This window comes from Telmatherina bonti, assembly GCF_933228915.1.
Source record: "Telmatherina bonti genome assembly, chromosome: 6".
Lineage (NCBI taxonomy): Eukaryota > Metazoa > Chordata > Actinopteri > Atheriniformes > Telmatherinidae > Telmatherina > Telmatherina bonti.
The window spans coordinates 19648161-19667574 of NC_136624.1; the positions used below are offsets into that span (position 1 = coordinate 19648161).

The window sequence follows — 19414 nt, forward strand, 5'->3', positions numbered from 1 at the left end:
CGTAGCTGGGTGAATCTGGCAGAAATGTTGAATCCACATTGTTGTCCATGAGTTGATGCCTTTTCTTCCTGCATTCCTGTCCTCTGCTGTGGACACATCATAGTTGCCACAAGCAATGTTTGTTTGGAGAGCCGTAAAGCCAAATATGGATTTAATTTATTTATCCATGTTCCTTTATTTGTTTCCGTAAATGATTGATGGCTGTGAAATTATTAGTCGGCCTACTGTATGTCTGTGGCATAATACTCAAAAGAGAAAAAACCTACACTGAAGTTGTTTGCATGGTAAGACAAAGCAAGATTATTTGTATCGTACATATCATGAACAAGACAACTCAAAGGGCTTTACATAAACCATTTAAACATTACAGCAAAGTGAAAAAAGAAAAATTAAGAAAGTTAAGAATTGGAGGGACACCAAAGTAAGAAATTAGAAAAAAATACAAGATCTGTCATCCTTGGCAAACATTTCACTCAGTCGGATCCTCCAGTGTAAACCAAAACTCTTCCTGACTGGACCTTCCACTTCTTTTTCAAAATGCACTTGTCCCCATAGGTCCTGGTTCTGTAAATGATTGTTTTCATGCACATCACCACTTCCAACAACTCACCAGCACACTTAAAGCATTCAAACATGCTTGAATGGAAATATTTAACATCACAAACAAAAGTAAAAGCTGTGGTCATAGATGCATTAAAAGACAGCTAATTACAACTTTCATGTGTTTCCTAATCATTCCTTTTGTTCCACAATAGAAGTTGCAAAAGCAGATTGACCAGACTGGAAAAATATACTATGAGGAAAATTGATGCTTTGCATGAAACCCAAAAAAGACAAGCACAATCAATCATCAATGTCTGTTAACATTTCATGATTGTGATATACGTGATGACTATATGTCAAAACATTGCTTCTAATTGTTTCTTTTGTTGTCATATTGGTAAGTTTGATTCTAATGAAGCAGATTTTTTTTCTGTTTTCTTATCAGCAAACTTTTTGAGAGTAAATACTTTCCAAACATTTCTAGAAGAATTTTTTACAAGACAATATCTTACGAAACAAGAACTTTGTAAGTAAAACCAAACTGATGGTTGAGGCACGTGCTGACAGAAGACATAGTGTGCCAAACTGTCTATAGTGGAAGAGTGTGGGAAAGTTCTGGGAAGGAGACTCATAGCCAAACTGAATTTGCATCCAAGACAACACCAGTAGCCCACTATTGTCCAAAAAGACCCGCCACACTCCATGAAACAGCTGCTTTAACTCTCCCTAATTCCTTGAAGGAGAATGGATAAGACGTCTGAAAAATGAAATGTTTTTTTTTTTTGTTTTTGTTTTTTTGCAGCTCTTTGAAACCTTCTGCAACACATTACTGAAAAACTAGAAGCTGGAAAGTTATAAGTTGTACTTTTGATAAAGTTTTAGGGTTTTTATTAAAACTTTCAGGCAGCCAATCACGTTATTTCCCTCCAGATGGCTTTGTGACGTCGGACTGTTTCTCTGTTGAAGCACGCGACCAGCATCTGCCAGAAAAGCTGCGTTCAAAGCTGTTATTGTGGGGCACTGACCATCTCTTTCAGAGATGGAGTGTGGGAAACTGAGAGCAACTCCCTGTTCACACCAAGCAAGACAGAGAAGACACCTGCTACAGCTGGACAACAGAAAAACTTCGAAAAGTTTGATCATATGCTAAAAAAAAAGTAAAGACATAAACATGCTGGACTGTTGTTCTGAAATACTTGCAGCTGTAAGAAAGCAAATTTCAGTTTCACAGAATTTTTAACTGCAAACGTAGGTTTTAAAAGATGGATCCAAAGCTTCATATTTGTCAATTTTATTTGAATTCTTTATATTTTCATATGTTTTTTTTTATATTCCTGTTCTTCATATATGATCAAATGGTTGATGTGCGCTCATTTAAATTCATTCATTTCTTAGCATCAGATCTGCTCTTCATGCAGTTACCACCGCCAGCTTTTGCCATGAGATCATGCTGAATAGCTGTCTGAACTTTCCCAAACTTACACACAACTCCATGACTTTCCCTCTGAGTCACTTGAGTCCTCCACCTGTTCCCAAGAAGTCTAACAATTACCTCCTACTTTTATGACCACAGAACATGTGGTGAGACAGACTTCTATTATCTCTTGTCCTGCACTGTGATTGGGTAAAACTGTGGGAAACTCTAACCAGACCAAGACCCACACATTCATATGGAGATGTGGGACTATAAATAGGAGGGTTGAAACCAGCAGAGATCAGATTCTTTCCAAAGAACCCTTAGCAGCACAAATCCAACAATGGCCCCTACTATCTCTGCAGCTGTGATCAATCCTCAGGAGCATCTGAATCTGAACCACAAGGTAAAAATCAGGCTTATGAAAACCAAATACAGTATTTTTGTTTTCAATGATTATTAAAATATCCTCCAGAATAAGTTTATTAATGACTCTGTTCCTTCTTTCTGCAGCTCAGAAAGCCTCTGGTGGAGAAGTTACGCAGAGAGCGAATCAACAGCAGCATCGAGCAGCTCAAGTCTCTCCTGGGTCCAGAGTTCCTCAACCAGCAGCCAGACTCCAAGCTGGAGAAAGCAGACATCCTGGAGATGACAGTTTGCTTCCTGAGTCGACTGCAGCAGCAGCATGGAGATGTGGACTCAGCAGCTGTTGATCAGGGCTACTCCAGGTGTGTCAGAGAGGTGGTGCACTTCCTGTCCAAGGAGGAGGTGAAGACACAGTCCCAAAGAAAACTTCTGAACCACTTCAACAAGTTGCAGTCTTCCTCTGGTAAAAACCTGAGAGAGGCTGACTTCTCTCCTCTAAGCCCCACAGTCCAGATGAACGTGGCCAAAGACAAGAGTCCGGCTAACAGCGCCCTCTGGAGGCCGTGGTAGACATCTCCATGCTGAAGTTAAACCAGACAAACTGAGACCATATTGGTCAAAGATGACTGAACTGAATTCTAGATAATTTTATGGACTTGTTTCTTCTGTTTGGACAGAAGGTTTTACTTTGTGATTTTTTTTTTTTCACAATTTACAATAACAATATCTTTCATGTTAAGAAAGAAAACATGTTATTAGACACACAAGCTGTGAAGACCATGTTGGTCAAAATGACTTAAAATTAATTCCATGAAATTTGAATATTTATATTCTGTTCATCCAGAAAGTTGTTATTTAGATGTGTGTCTTTCATATTTTTTTTCCTTTTAAAAAAAAAAAAATTGACACATTATTTCCAAAGACCATATTGGTCAAAATGACTGAAAATTATTTCTATGAAATTTAGATTTTTTTCTGTAAATACAGAAAGGTTTGAACTACTTTGTGTGTATCACAGCTTCATGTAAAACTATGAAACTGAAGTGGAAATTATTGGCATCAAGAAAAAACAAAGCAAAGCAAACTTTGTTAGCCTTGATGTATAATTGAACCCAAACTAAGAAAAATTACTATTTGATGATTTTTTTTTTTTTTTACTATGGGGTGATTATTGAAGAAAGACATATTTTCTAAGCAAACTTAATCTCCTTGATGATTCAATATGGATGTGTTATCATATTCAAAAAGTTTATTTAATCCCTTTCTCTAAAAGGAGTTTACCAGCATGTTTCCTGTCTGAGACAATGTAATGAGTTCTCTTGTGATGAACCTGCTCCCATCACTGAGTGATGATTTTAACATGATCTGTTACAGGATCATTTCTTTTTCTTTTTTTACAACATATTATAAAGAGCAGATTTAGCTCATTTGGAGATCAGTTTTCTCTAAAAACAGAGTGACGATTTGTTTCCTGATGTTTGAGTCTTTTGTAAAGACAATTGTTCTTCCACTCTTTTTGTGTAAATAGATTTTAACAAGTTATTTTTGTGATGCATCATCACATATGACTCTTGTTGGAGTTTGCTGACACTGTTTAAAATAAACAATATCCAATCAGCTACTTTTTTTGTCCGTTCTTCCTTAATGCACATTTAAACTTTAGTGGTAAACTACAGGTTCTCTAAGAGTTTAAGTCTCTTCATATACACACCTGTTACTTTATCAGTGCTCCAAAACCAGAGCATTGTATATTCTTTGTTTAATTCTATACTATTTTTATAGAATGTTAGTTTATGTGTGGACTAAAGAAAGTCTTTATTTTACCAGAAATACAAATGGTTTTTTAAACCGTCATCATTGTAAGTAAACAATTATTTCTTTTACAAAAAAGACACACACACACATATATAAATATATATATGTATATATATATATATATATATATATATATATATATATATATCTATATATATATATATATATATATATGTATATATAAATCAGTTTGTATATATATATATATATATATATATATATTTATATTTTTATATATATATATATATATATATATATATATATATATATATATATATATATATATATATATATATATATATATATATATATATATATATACAAACTGATTTTTATTCCAACAAATAAATAAAGGTTTGTTCCAGGTGAAACATCAAATAAACTTTGAGCTGCTCTAGTGTTCTGTTCTAGTTACCTTGAAGTGTCCTGACAATGTGTCTAATGTGATGTAAGATAAGGCACACTTCTATTGTTCCTACAGTGAAAGGACAAAGTGTGGGAAATCAGAGGGAAGTCTCTCTCAGAGACTCTGTCAGGCAATAGATCCAAGCCCACAACGCTAATAAGGATCCTGACCTCTGAAACCTATCACGTTTCTTTTTAGTTCAATGAAACAAGTTCTGCTTCATTTTCTTCTTGTTATGATTATCAGTAATAATATTATTATCATTATTATTACTACTATTATTATTATTATTATTATTATTATTATTATTATTATTAGTAGTAGTAGTAGTAGTAGTAGTAGTAGTAGTAGTAGTACTAGTAGTAGTAAAATTTATAGTAGTAGCAAAGGTAGTATATCAATCGTATTATTATAGAGCTATTTAAAGTACTTGTTTAAAAATAATTTGATTTGCAATGTGTGTGTTAATGATAGTTTTAGTAATGGATTTTAATTAATTTATTGTCAATAAATTTATGATGGTTATAATTTTAGTTTCTCCAGGCTCTTTGAATCTTTGTTTTTGAAAATGTAACATATATAAGATTATCATTATCATATTATGAGAAAGGTTTTGTCAGTGAGGTACCATGTAAAAAGTAAATCTATAACAAAAAAATTTTAATTGATAACAGTTTCAATTCAGGGTTACGATGTGGAAAAAGTACTGTAAGTTAGCAGGTCTGTCCGTGTTCCAATGAAAGTCTATAACCTGGTATAACATGTTGACCTCATTTAGAGGTTAGACAATATTGATGAATGTTTGTCTAATATTTAAACAAAAATCAGGATTCCTTGTTCTGATCCTTTTCTAAATAGTCTGTCTGTTCCTTCAATGAAAATTTGATCATCTGTAAAATAGATCATCTATTTGATCATCAGCTATATATGAAAAAGAAAACAAACTTTTGAATTTGTTAATTTTAGAATAGCTTAAAACAAAAGAAAAAGAAATCCATTTGGATTTAGGTCCATGCCTTAATGTGATTTATTAGCTGGAGTGTGGGAAACCCCTGGAGAGCATAACAAAGTACAACTGACATCGACCCCACCAGCAGTTGTCCATTCTCCAAGGGGATTTAACACGTGTGAAAAAAGCATCTGCCTCAACATCCCACCCTCATGTATAAATATACAGTTTATATCAGGTCAGGTTTGTGTGTCTGGTTATGTTTTTTTTTTTTTTTTAACTTTTTTAAAGCAATTTCTAATATTCACAAATCTTATATTGCTATTCCACCTGCAGCTGTCAAGATGAATGTTTTGCAAAGTAAAGACTCTTGTTTTTTATCAGCCTCAGCAGATATTTGTCCATGAAAATATTTGTGCTTACATGTAATTTTTTTTGTTAAGTGCATTCTTGTGTCAATTAATCACTCAATCAGTCTATTTTTATCCATAAAGCACTTTTAATACATTTAGCACATAGAGCTTTTAATAATTGCACAAAGATACAATGTTTGCAGATGAAAAAATGTAAAATAACAATTGAAAACACACATACGCTCTCTCTTCATCTATCTCTTTCTTTCTCTTGCCCTCTTAACCCCCCACCCCCACACACACACAAACACACGCACACACACACACACACACACACACACACACACACACACACGTATAACTGTGCATTTGTCACATACACAGTGATACATAGTGCAATGTACAATGACATGTATTTCATGCCTGCAGTTACAGTATATCAGATATTAGGAAATTAATTTAAAAAATGAATTCACAAATCACAGCACACAAAATAAAAAAAATAAGTACATCTGAACCGTAAACGTTAAAATAAACAATATGAAAATAAAATATAACATCTGACATATATATAAATATGTTATTTAGAAGGATGCTTATTTTGCTGCTGGAAGGCTGTGAGCAGCGGCTTTGGTACAGCGGAACGAACTAAGTAGTTCAGTGAGGGCTCAGAGTTTAGCAGATGAATGGCTTCTCTTCAACGCATCAGTCCAGAAAGCAGTAGCGTTGGCCTGATGGGAGCAGGAAATATGAGATAATTTCTGTGGTGGCAAGGCTGTCTGAGGATCTTTTTAGCCATGTCTGCAGTGTTTGGTGTTAATGTCCTGCTGGGTGGGGTTCATGGATCATGGAGACGAAGTGAGCAAGGGTCCCAGTGTGGAGGATCCCTGTGAGGAAATTACTGGAGTTAAAACTGTTAAAAGTAGAAAATCTAAATCTAAAAACAATAAGGACAAATAAGAGTCACAAGTATGGAAGTTTAGGTAAAGGAGCTCATTGAAGACTTGTGTAAGAAAAAAAAAAAAAGCAATGCAAAAAACTGAATATAAAAATTGCAAAAATGAAGCCACGAAGCTGCAAACAAAAAAGACGAGCCCCTTTTTAGAAACATCAACATTTTAGCAGAACAATTCCCACAATGTCCGTTTTTTTTTCAAAGTAATGATGAATTTTACATTTTCAAAAGGGATTGATGAATATGTGATGAAATTCTATTGTTTCATGATCATCTGTTTTATGTGCAGTTAAGAAGTTATATATAAAACGATATAAAACTATATTTAAAAAAAAAACATTTTAAAACAAAGGTATTTATGCATAATTAAATTTTTGGGATTTTCTTTTTTGGCAAATGAGTGAAAATAGAAACATTTAGTTGTTTTTTTAAAAAAAGGTGCATAAATACACAGCTTCTAAATCTGGTAATATAAAGAGGAATCATTAACAAAAGGCAAAGTTTCTTTAAACCCCCTCACACTGACTCTCTCCTGTTCCCTGTTGTCAAATACAAAACCCTTAAAAAATACTATTCTGTTTCAATGTATTTTGTAGGGAGATACACTTGTATTGTTCATTCAGTGAAAGCAATGAAAGTGCAGAGTGTGGGAAACCAGAGGAAACTCATTCACAGAGCCCCAGCAGGACAATACGTGCCGACCTCTGTCTCTATGACAGGATCAAAATAAAACCTGTTTCTGCAGAACTTTGTTCTCTTTCAGCCTAATTTAAGTCAGCAGCTGTATTGATTCATCATGTTAAAAGACACTAAAAAACTTATCAAACAATATTGATATGTAAAGATAACATGATTAAGTTTTGATAAAATATGGCTGGATAAAATTAAGAAAACAAACGCAATCAAAGAGAGTAAAAGACTGGTTAAGAGTATTAGGTAATGCTTTGTGATTATTGAAGATAGCCAGGAAATGTTTGCCACTCATTTCAACACCATTTGGTGACAAAAGGTAAAGTACTACTACTACTGGCAGTACAAGTAAATACGCAACAGCAAACTGTCCACTAAGATTCAACACACTCTGCAGCCAGCTCTCTCAACAGTGTGATGCAGCTGTAATGCTAAATAAGTTGATGGTGTAAATCGAAACACTTTCTACAAAAATAGATTAGAATCAAACATCAGCGACAGCCTGTCTTGCACTTTCTCTCCAGATGGTTTTGTAATGTGATGCGTTGCCTCTGTCGGAGCACATGACCAGCATCTGCCACACAGGTTCCTTTCAAAGCCCTTTTTGTTGCACACAGACCACGTCATTGAGAGACAGAGTGTGGGAAACTCGTAGTAACTTTCTGCTCACACAAAACAAATAAGTACAAAACTGGTGACACATCTGCAACATCTGGACAAGAAGATGTTACCTTTAGTTTTCACATTAACATGCATTAGGTCTCTAGTGAACTGTTTAAACATTAGAGTGTATTATACAGTATATTAGCATACAATGTAGTCAACCAAATACAGGTACGATTTAACTGTGGACTAAATATATGACAAGACTAAAACAACATGGACTGCTTTATTCACAATTTGGAAATATCTCAAAATCAGCACAAGTTTATAGATAAAGTGGATTTAGTTGTGTGTGATGGTATGATGACTGTGGGCTTATTGCAATTCACTGGTTTTAGTATTCCACAGCAGATCTGCAGTCTTGAAAAAATCTTTTCTTTTCTAGATTACTTCAGAACTGTGTTGTTGATCCCCACCTTTGTATGCCACCTGTTCCCCTGAGACCTAGCTATTGACCCCTACTAATATGACCACCGAGCATGTGGCAGGCAGGACTTTCATTCATTCTTTCTCTGCACTCTGATTGGTTCAGACTGTGAGAAACTTCAACCAGACCAAGACACATTCATATGGAGATGTCTGACTATAAATAGGAGGGCTGAAACCAGCAGAGATCAGATTTTCTCCAAACATGACTCCTACAGTCGATGGCAACCGTCCCAACTCTAAGGAGCATCTGAGTATCACACACAAGGTAAATTGGAAACAGGAGGAAAACATAGTTTAACTTATCAGAAACTGTATCTGTGAACACAAACGGTGCACTTGAGAATAAGTTTATTAATGACTTTGTTCCTTCTTTCTGTAGCTTAGAAAGCCTCTGGTGGAGAAGTTACGCAGAGAGCGAATCAACAGCAGCATCGAGCAGCTCAAGTCTCTCCTGGGTCCAGAGTTCCTCAACCAGCAGCCAGACTCCAAGCTGGAGAAAGCAGACATCCTGGAGATGACAGTTTGCTTTCTGAGTCGACTGCAGCCGCAGCATGGAGCTGTGGACTCAGCAGCTGTTGATCAAGGCTACTCCAGGTGTGTCAGAGAGGTGGTGCACTTCCTGTCCAAGGAGGAGGTGAAGACACAGTCCCAAAGAAAACTTCTGAACCACTTCAACAAGCTGCAGTCTTCCTCTGGTAAAAACCTGAGAGAGGCTGACTTCTCTCCTCTAAGCCCCACAGTCCAGATGAACGTGGCCAAAGACAAGAGTCCGGCTAACAGCGCCCTCTGGAGGCCATGGTAGACATCTCCATGCTGAAGTTAAACCAGACAAACTGAGACCATATTGGTCAAAGATGACTGAACTGAATTCTAGATAATTTTATGGACTTGTTTCTTTTGTTTGAACAGAAGGTTTTACTTTGTGATTTCCCCCCCCCAATATGACAACTTTTTCTGTTAAGGAAGGAAACATCATGCATGTTGCATCGATCTAATAAGATTAAATCAATCATTGTGATCACTTTACATTGAGCACGTAGTTAAATGGTAACTTTGGTAACTGTTATTTACAAATAATTGTTTTGATAAAACAGATAAAACGGATCTGTTTCAAGATCCAATTTTGTTTCTTAAATGTATCAAAGGGTTTAGTTACTTCAACTCTGACAGAATTCTTACGTTTTTGTCTGATATGTTTATACATGAAAAAGAAATCTTTTTTTCAGATTAGTCTTTAATCTTTTACTGTAAACATTTTGTTTTAGTGTAACACTAAAACTGTTGTAATTACAATGTAATTATGATACCCATGTAATTTCTTTTAGAGCATTAATGTGATCTGTTGTAAGATCAGTCTTAAGATCTATTTTCTTTCTGATTAAGTTGATTTTAAAATGATAAAACATGAGTCTGCTCTTAGATACTGTGAAACCTTTTGTCTTTTATAAAGACAGTTGTCCCTACCTGTTCACTTTTGGTGAATACATTATGTTGTGATGTGTCATCACCTCATTCAAGCTGTCATGATTTGTGTTTCTTTGTGCCTTCTTAAATAAACAATTGATGCCTTATGAAAACAACGTTTGTGTCACCCTATATTTTTTATAGACATAGTAGTTTCCTCTCATTTTACTGATGTAAATCAAAATTGACACCAAATGATAAATACTGCTCATCTTTTACCATGGATATAAACTGAACTGATTACGTGTTGAAACAAAAACAAGCATTTAAAACAGTTCAGTCAGTATGTTTAATTGGAAATATTATAATCATAGTTTGTTTTGTAAATTCGTAGTTGAACAAACATACTTAAAAAAAATAAAATAAAAGAACGAGGGTTTGTTTCAGGTGAATTATAAAATAAACCCAATACTATAAGCAGCTCTGCCTTTAAAGAGGCTTGACAGTGTGTCTAATGTGATGTAAGATGAGGCACACTTCCATTGTTCCTCCTGTTAAAAGGACAAAGTGTGGGAAAGTGGAGGAAACACACTCTCAGAGCCTCTGTGGGTCAATAGAGCCAGACCTTTGCCCCAAGGAGATGCAGACTAACCAGGAGTCTAAGCAACAAAACAATAGCATGCTGATGTGTTTAGAAAGCTCAATTTAAGGTTATCCTTTCAGATGATGAGCATTATCTTTGGTCTTTTTTGTTTGCTTAAGGTGTTCTTTTGCAAAGTTCTCAAATTTGCTTTTTATTTGTTACAGTTTTTAATTTTAGTGATATTTTAAGATATCAGTTTTTACAACATTTTGAGATAAGAATAAAGAAAAATCTTAGTGATGATACCATGCATGTTAAAAATGATTGTCACAAGGTTTCACATGGACTTCCGAAAAAAATGTTTTGTAAAAAAAAATAAAACGAGAGAGTTAAAAATCTTTTTGAATCTAAATGATCACAAGTATTTAGTTTTATGTAATTCTTTTGTAATTTGATCCATTAAAAGATGACAGATTGTGAATTGTAAATAATAAAATTTAATAAAAAAAACACAAAAGATGTTGAAATGAGAATCCTATAAATGTCTATTTAGACAAGTCCTAATGTCATTTGATGGACAGTGTGTGGGAAAGCTCTGGAGCCTAATGTGTTTAGCATCATGAACCCCACCAGCAGTCGACCAATCTCCAAGGGATTTGGCACATGTCAAACAGCAGCTGCTGCAACATCCTATCCTCTTGTTGGAAATAGTACTTTTTTCAGCTTCAGAGTTATCAAAGTTGAAATCATGTGACTATAAAAAAAAAATAAACGTGTCAAACTAAATACAACTAATTTTTAGAATACTTCTCACGATAATCTTATCTGATACCAATAGTAAGAGACACCGAAGGATGTTTTTCCGTTCACATATTGCTGTAGACTCACTGTAGATCAGTGCAGGTATATATATCTATATATTATGAGGTGCTTTTTACCCTCAGTGGGATCAATTTTTACTCTCATACACATGTGATGTGCTGATGAGTATAAACTCTGATCTGCTCCATGTACAAGGTCACCACTTTCTCAGATTCTCAAAGAACCCATCTAGTTGTTCCCCTGAGATCCAGCTATTGTCTCTGTTTAATATAACCACAGAGCATATGGCAGGCCAGGTTGTCTTTTTCATCATACAGGCCCTTTCATTGGTGGAAACTGTGAGAAACTTCAACCAGAACAAGACCCACACATTCATATGGAGATGTGGAACTATAAATACCAGGGATGAAACCAGCAGAGATCAGGTTTTCTTCACAGAGACCTCAACAGTAAAGAGATCCAACCATGGCTCTAAATCACTGCAGCCATGATCAACACTCAGGAAGAACTCAGCCTGATGAACAAGGTAAATAGGAGATAAAATGTTTTGTTTAAATTTTTTTTAAATCATCCATTAAACTTATTTTTGTTAAGATCGTTGAAATTAGTTAATCAATTATTTTTTTCCCTCCTTCTATCTGCAGCTTAGAAAGCCTCTGGTGGAGAAGTTACGCAGAGGGTGAATCAACAGCAGCATCGAGCAGCTCAAGTCTCTCCTGGGTCCAGAGTTCCTCAAGCAGCAGCCAGACTCCAAGCTGGAGAAAGCAGACATCCTGGAGATGACAGTTTGCTTCCTGAGTCGACTGCAGCCGCAGCATGGAGCTGTGGACTCAGCAGCTGTTGATCAGGGCTACTCCAGGTGTGTCAGAGAGGTGGTGCACTTCCTGTCCAAGGAGGAGGTGAAGACACAGTCCCAAAGAAAACTTCTGAACCACTTCAACAAGCTGCAGTCTTCCTCTGGTAAAAACCTGAGAGAGGCTGACTTCTCTCCTCTGAGCCCCACAGTCCAGACCAGAATGACCAAAGATAAGTACTTCCTGTCCAAGGAGGAGGTGAAGACACAGTCCCAAAGAAAACTGCAGAAGAAACAAGTTGTAGTTTTCTACTGATAAGAACCCAAGAAACTCTCCTTTGAGGCCCATAGTCCAAATCAGAACCAAAGACAATAGTCGGGCTAACAGCGTCCTCTGGAGGCTGTGGCAGACATCTACAGTCACTGCCAGGTTAATTGAGAAGACCATATTGGTAAAAGACTTCTGAACAAAAGTCTTCAGTTTTTCTTATGGACTTTTTCTCCTGTTTGTACAGAAGTTGTTATTTGTGATTTTTTTCCACAACATATTGTTTCCTGGGGAAACGAAAATAATATCTTTCATGTGGAGAAAGAAAATGCGTTGTTATGAGACAGACAAGCAGTGAAGACCCTGTTGGTTGAAAAGACTGAAATTATATTCTTGATATTGAAAGACTGATTTTTTTTCTGCTTCTACAGAAAGTTCTTTAGTTATTTCACAGCTTTATGTGACATAATGCAGTCATAGAAAATATGGCATCTTTTTTTAAGAAATATATTCTTGTTTCATAACTGAGCTTGGAACTAAAGACATAAGTGTTTACTGTTATTTTCACGAGAATCTACTCATTTTTTTGTGTTTTATCATTGTTATAAAAGACGTAATTCTATATCGATCTGTAATCAGATCTGAAATATTTCTGCAATCTCTTTGTCTAAAGGGATTAAGAAAATGTTTTGAGTTTGTTTGTGAACCTTCTCTCATCTCTTTGTGGTGATTTTAGCATGATCTGTTTCAGGATCAGTTCCTTTCTTTGTGATATTTATATTTATATTATAAGTTGTTATTGTGATGCACCATCACATGCTTGTGACTCTTGTTGGAGTTTTATTTTTGTTAAATAGAGAATGTTTGAAATAAACAACAATGTGATCCAATCAGCCGATTTGTTTCTGCTGTCCTTTCATGCACCGCTTTACTGCAACGATAGAGAGATTCATAAAGTGATTTGTTATTGCCTTTTTCTTTTTAAGCTATCTGTATTCTGCAGTTATAAACAGGAAAAGGAGTGATCCTGTGTTGAATAACTGACTATTTTAACACTAGTGTCTTATTGAGGGCTTGATCTTGTCAACTCAATTCATGTAGTTACATAAAGGTGTTTGGATAAGTTATGAAAGCAAATGAGGGTGTGTTCGTGTGATTATCTCCAAAACAAAGTGGCTCACTCACATATTCTGACTTGTCAATTTCAACTTAACATGTGCCATAAAACATCACGCATTTTCACTTGTGTGATCTCATATCAGAGGAAGTGTTATGATAGGCTGCAGGAAAGCAGAGAAAAGTCATCCTTCGTAAAAGTTGTGAAAGAGTTGTGAAAACTGACGTTATTCATGTTCAGTCTGTTTGAGCGTGATCAAATTTTTAATACCTAAAGTGCCTCCACATAACAGTGGTTTATTTAGTGCATTTCCAAATTTAAACTTGTTTGTAAACAGAAATCAGTCAGAGATGCAAATGGTGAAGGTAATAGTCACCACGTATGCCAACGTTAGAAAGCTCATGCTAAACTACCAATTATTCAAAAGGTGTAGTTTAGCTCTCCGAAAAAGACTCAAAGTTCAAATTCATTTGCATCCTTATAAACACCAGCTGCTAACTGTTGTTCAAATGTATTTGGCACACTTCATGAGACATCTGCTTCAACTTCTCCTTAAAGGAATGACAGACAACTTCAATAATCTGATAAGATCCACACTGACTAAATACTTCAACATTCTGCAACTGCAAACTAAAGAAGAAGCTAGATTATTTTAGTTGTTGACAAATGATTTGGTTTGACTGTCTTTTAAACACTACAGCTGAAGACTGTCCAGAAGTATTTGTCACTTTTACTGCAGGCTGGAACCATGATGTTAAATGAGTAGATGACGTGGATTTTTTACCTTTTCTAAACCGGTTAATTTGGTGCAGATTTTAGTTGTGATGCAATGTGAAGGTTTGTCGCCAGTCATGGTGTTTCCCTGCAGGTGGAGCGCTGTTTGGCCATTACCAGCATCGGCTTCAGAAGCTCTTAGGGGTGGAGTGTGTGAAACTGAGACCAACTTTCTGTATATATAGGACACACCTGCTATATGCAGATGTGACAAGAAGAAAAACTTGTATTAGTCAGTTTTAAAAAATCCAATAAATCAGTCTCTTAGTTTGATTTTTTTGTGCCTCATAGAAATCCTATTTCTGTAAAACTAATTACTCAACAAAATCATTATCAAAAATGTCAAACTTAATATTTGACAGTTCCATCACTTCAACAAGCTCCTGTATTATTCCAATAAGCACCCAAGAAAACCTAACTTCTCTCTTCAAAACTCCACAAAACTAGATGACCAAAGATGTGGAGCGTGTGGTCGACACCCACAGACTTGTTTCTGCCATTAAACTGAGAAGACCATATTGACCAAAGAGCAGTGGACAGAATTATTTTAACTGTATGGACATGTTCTTCTGTTGCAGAAGGCGTTATGATATTTCCTTTCGATCATGGTATTTATTGAGGGAATTATAAAAGCAGAAGGCCCGCGTTATCTTTAGAGCTAAATTGAAAATATTTTGCCACAAGACAGACGAGCTGTGACGACCATATCGGTTTAAACTGAATGGAAACATAAATATGTAACACAGATTTTATTTCAATGTTCAAAATTACATTTCCTGCAGAAATGACTAAAAAAAAATCTGTCTTTTCCAAGATAAAATATAACCTGAAATCCTCAGTAATGACCCTGGCAGTGGTGATATTTGTTTCCACTCTTGAAAAGCCAATCACTTTGATCACTTTTTCTATGGTCCTTTGTAAGGACATTTATACTTCACTTTATGTGATCACTAAAACTGATCTGTTTAATGAACAGATGCTGATCCTTGAAGTATGTATTTAATGTCAAACAGTCAAAGCAGATGTGACACAACATGTTCACCATTTAAGAATTCCCTGATTTGAATGAAGGAATTGTATTAAACACTTTTTGTTTTTAAATTAATTATGATTGGTCACTAAATCACCATGTAATTCTTTCACTCCAATTTTGCCTTGTAAAATAAATTGAGACCTTCAGATGAAAACTTTTTTCTCAAGTGTGTACTTATGTTACAATGTAATTCAGATTTTCTGCATTTTGTCACCTTTTGAGTTAATCAGTGGACCAGTTATCATTGAAGTTACAATTGATTTACAGATTACATAAATGTGTCAATTAAAACAATCTTTTTTCTTTTTTTTCTTTTTTTTTAATATTTCGAATAAGAAAAATACACTGATTGTATTCAAGTTAGGCTTCAACTCAGTCCTCCTTTCTCAGCATGTACCAGTGGCAAGTTACAGACTGAATAAAAACCACTGATATTTTATTCACAACATATGAAAATAAAGCATTGTAACTTTTCAGCTGTGTAATTTATTGATAAAAATTATTTTTTTAATTGGATGGGTAAGCAAAATCATTTAAACTAAAAAAGACGTATCATTAAAAAGATTATTTTGAACTGCACCATTGTTTTCAGATGTCCCGCATGTTATGTGTGATGCATAATGAGGCACACTTCTATTGTTTATCCAGTGAAAGGATAGTGTGGGAACCCTGAAAAGGTTCACTCACAGAGCTGCTGTGGGACAATAGATGCAGACCTTTGCCCTGAGGAGACAGAAAAATAAAGGAAAGCCTGATTCCTTAAAGTCAACTTGTTTTTATTGATGCAAATGATTGTAGCTGATATAACTATCATCCTATAAAAATTTGTATCAAATCTTATCAAGAGTAATATTTTTGTCATCTGTTATTTGCCAAGTTGTATGTTGTTTTTTTTTTTAACATCATTTGTTTGACAATGGTATTCGTTTTTACATTGTGCATGTTAGCTCAATTTAAGTATAACTATTTCTCTAATAGCAGGTAGGTGAAAAAAATAAGTTTATGAAAAATGTTCACGAACAAATGCTAACATTTTTACTACAGTGTCTCTGAATGGAAGGCACTTAGAAGAAGGCACTAAACATATACATATTTTTAAAGTAGTTATCTGTAATGCTGTCATTTCTGTACCTGGAGCCACTGGATCCACTTGCAAGTGAAAACATGTTAATGTCAGGAAAACAAATTGTGTACCCCTCAGGGCTGCAGCAGCAAGGGAGAGCAGGACTCAAACCACCAACCAGGTCAGGTTATCAGGTCACAAGACAAGCAGCATTACCACCTAAGCCACTGCCACCCCCTTAGTCCATATGTATGTATGTATGTATGTATGTATATAGACCAACTTATGAGACTGCATGTCATTGTCATTGACTACATTTCTTTCTAAGCCCATGCAGTCGCTTTTGTACTGACATAACTACATTATAATTCAAATAAAGATAACTAAAGTTGAGAAAACCTTGATGATGACTTGACTAAAATATGTTACATTCCCAAATGAACATACTTCCACGTCTTGCTGCTCAGATGCAGAACAAAATCATAAATATTCAACTTTGTACAGTTTTAGTTATTTGATTTTTATTTTGAAGATTACTTGAACACTCACTTAATAATGCGAAAGGTTGGTATTTTCAAAAGGATGGCATATTGTTTGAGCAACAACGCTATAATAACAAGTGTGCAAACTCTGCAGGACAACAATAACTTAAAAGAAATTTACTAACTAAGTTGCCAAATAATTTTCCTGAAATCTCAGCATTGCATTTGGGATAGCACTGTAAGAACAAACCAAAGATGTGAAATGCCAAATCATTTTTACTGTGTTATAGGTAGGACCTCTCATCTCAACTTTAAAATGTTGCAGTATCTCAGAGCCAACCAATAGGATCTGTTCCCTCCAGATGGCTGGTGATGCAATGATCCGTTTGTATAACGACACAAAGCTAACACCTGTCACAGGCGTACGTCTGCGGTCCACTGATCACAGCACGGGGAGTCAGTATGGGAAACTGAGATCAACTTGCTACTCATGGTGACTTCAAGGCACGAGTCGCATAATTATGCTTCTCTTCAGACAAACAAGGCATGCGCCAAAAACTTCATCTGCATATGAACATCAGCATGATTAATATCTTGAGTTACTTAAATGAAATCAGCAGGCAGTACCGTTTAGCTGCCATTTTATCTTGCTTGGTAAACTTGTTTCTAAAACAGAATTTAAGAAAAAAAAATCAAGTCACAATAAGGCAATGCACTGATTTCATGCATAATGAACATAATCTTTAACAGTTTTTATCAAATAAAAGAAACTGAACACAAAGTATTTTTTAGATTGGAGTGTCATTGTTGACACTAAATCATGGGTTGTTTTTTTTTTATAAACACATTATTTAGATGAACATGTGGTTGGATTATCTATGTGTACCCAATCAGAGCCACTGATCTTAAAATCAGTCATTATATCTGCTCATAGTGTCACCACGTTCCCACATTACAGCATTATGATTCTGCCCACCTGCTCCCTGAAATCTAAGAATTATCCTCAGGCTTTAATGACGGCATGTTGCTGCCCCACATGCCCTATTGTCTTGTCCAAGCTGTGTGATTGGCTCAGAGTGTGGGAAACTGCAAGAGGAGAAAGACCCACACATTCATATGGAGATGAAGGACTATAAATAAGAGGGATGAAGCCAGCGGAGATCAGATTCTCTCCAAAGAAACCCCAACAGCACAGAGATCCAACCATGGCACCTACAGTAGCTGCAGCTATGATATTCACTGAGGAGCATCTGAATCTGACACACAAGGTAAATATCAGGCTTATGAAAACCAAATACAGTATTTTTGTTTTTCATGATTACTAAATTTTCCTCCAGAATAAGTTTATTGATGACTTTGTTCCTTCTTTCTGCAGCTCAGAAAGCCTCTGGTGGAGAAGTTACGCAGAGAGCGAATTAACAGCAGCATCGAGCAGCTCAAGTCTCTCCTGGGTCCAGAGTTCCTCAAGCAGCAGCCAGACTCCAAGGTGGAGAAAGCAGACATCCTGGAGATGACAGTTAACGTCTTGGCGCAGCTGCTGCAGCAGAACCAGAAGCAGAAATCACTGCAGAGTCACTTCAACACACCCAAAACTTTCTCTGACAGCAGCTTAACAGATCCATCCTTCTCTCCTCTGAGTCCCAAAGCTCAAACCAGCATCAGCAAAGATAAGATTTCAGTCAACAGCGCCCTCTGGAGGCCGTGGTAGACACCTACTGTCTGAAGTTACTACCAGACAAACTCAGACCATACTGGTCAAAGTTTACTGAACTGAATTCTTTGAAATTTCATGGACTTGTTCTTTTGTTTATACAGAAGATTTGATTTATCTTTCAATGTACCATTTCCTGTTGGAATGACAGCTATAATATCTTTCATTTTCAGAAAGAAAACATCTTGTCATGCATATTGTATGAAGCCAATCTGATTGCATCTGCAATAATTCTTTCTACTTTAGGTGTGGTAATTCTTTGGTAACATTTGTTACCTTTTTTTTGTTATTGATCATTGTGATCAAATATGTAAATGTTCCTTTTCTGAACACATGATCTAACTGATTACTCTTAACTGATCTGTTTTAAGATTAGTGTTTATCTTTTCCTTGGAAAAGGTTTATTTGATTTTTAGACTTTTACTGTGGATTTAACAGTGATATTTGTTACCTGTTGATCATTTTCGATCATTTTGATTCAATGGCTTCAATTTTCTTTTTGAAGATATTTTGTAATAATCATTTAATGTGATTACTGATCTGTTTAAAAATCAGTATATGTGTTTGATGTAACTCTTTCAGATGTGTTCTGGATGTATTTACATTTTTATAGTCAACTATGTTTAGTTTTCAGATCATGTGATTTGTTTTAAGGTCAGATGTCGTTGTTTCTTTTCCTTTTCTTTATTAGGTATATTTCTTTTACATACCAGTTTGGGAAATATCAGAAGACATTGAGTTCTGTCTTCAAAAAGTGTAATCTGTCTTTCATAAAGACAAC

At 35.4% G+C, this 19414-nt stretch overlaps 3 protein-coding genes and 1 pseudogene across 4 annotated transcripts; all 4 read left to right on the forward strand.

Annotated features, from left to right (window-relative positions):
- Positions 1–2285: 2285 nt before the first annotated feature.
- Positions 2286–2915, forward strand: LOC306757665 (transcription factor HES-5-like). Its single transcript, XM_079242787.1, has 2 exons — positions 2286–2363; positions 2471–2915. The coding sequence occupies exons 1-2, from the start codon at positions 2301–2303 to the stop codon at positions 2891–2893; spliced, it is 486 nt and encodes a 161-aa protein (XP_079098913.1). The 5' UTR covers positions 2286–2300; the 3' UTR covers positions 2894–2915.
- A 5870-nt stretch (positions 2916–8785) lies between these two features.
- On the forward strand, positions 8786–9385 carry LOC306757051 (transcription factor HES-5-like; the record flags this gene model as incomplete). The annotated part of the gene is made up of 2 exons (XM_079242015.1): positions 8786–8848; positions 8963–9385. The coding sequence occupies 2 exons, from the start codon at positions 8786–8788 to the stop codon at positions 9383–9385; spliced, it is 486 nt and encodes a 161-aa protein (XP_079098141.1).
- A 2412-nt stretch (positions 9386–11797) lies between these two features.
- LOC306757052 (transcription factor HES-5-like) lies at positions 11798–12501 on the forward strand (annotated as a pseudogene). Its single transcript has 2 exons — positions 11798–11918; positions 12037–12501. The product of its transcript is annotated as a transcription factor HES-5-like (transcript).
- A 5566-nt stretch (positions 12502–18067) lies between these two features.
- On the forward strand, positions 18068–18630 carry LOC306757053 (uncharacterized protein; the record flags this gene model as incomplete). Its single annotated transcript, XM_079242016.1, has 2 exons — positions 18068–18190; positions 18298–18630. 2 exons carry the CDS (start codon positions 18068–18070, stop codon positions 18628–18630), a joined length of 456 nt encoding a protein of 151 aa, XP_079098142.1.
- Between the last annotated feature and the right edge of the window lie 784 nt (positions 18631–19414).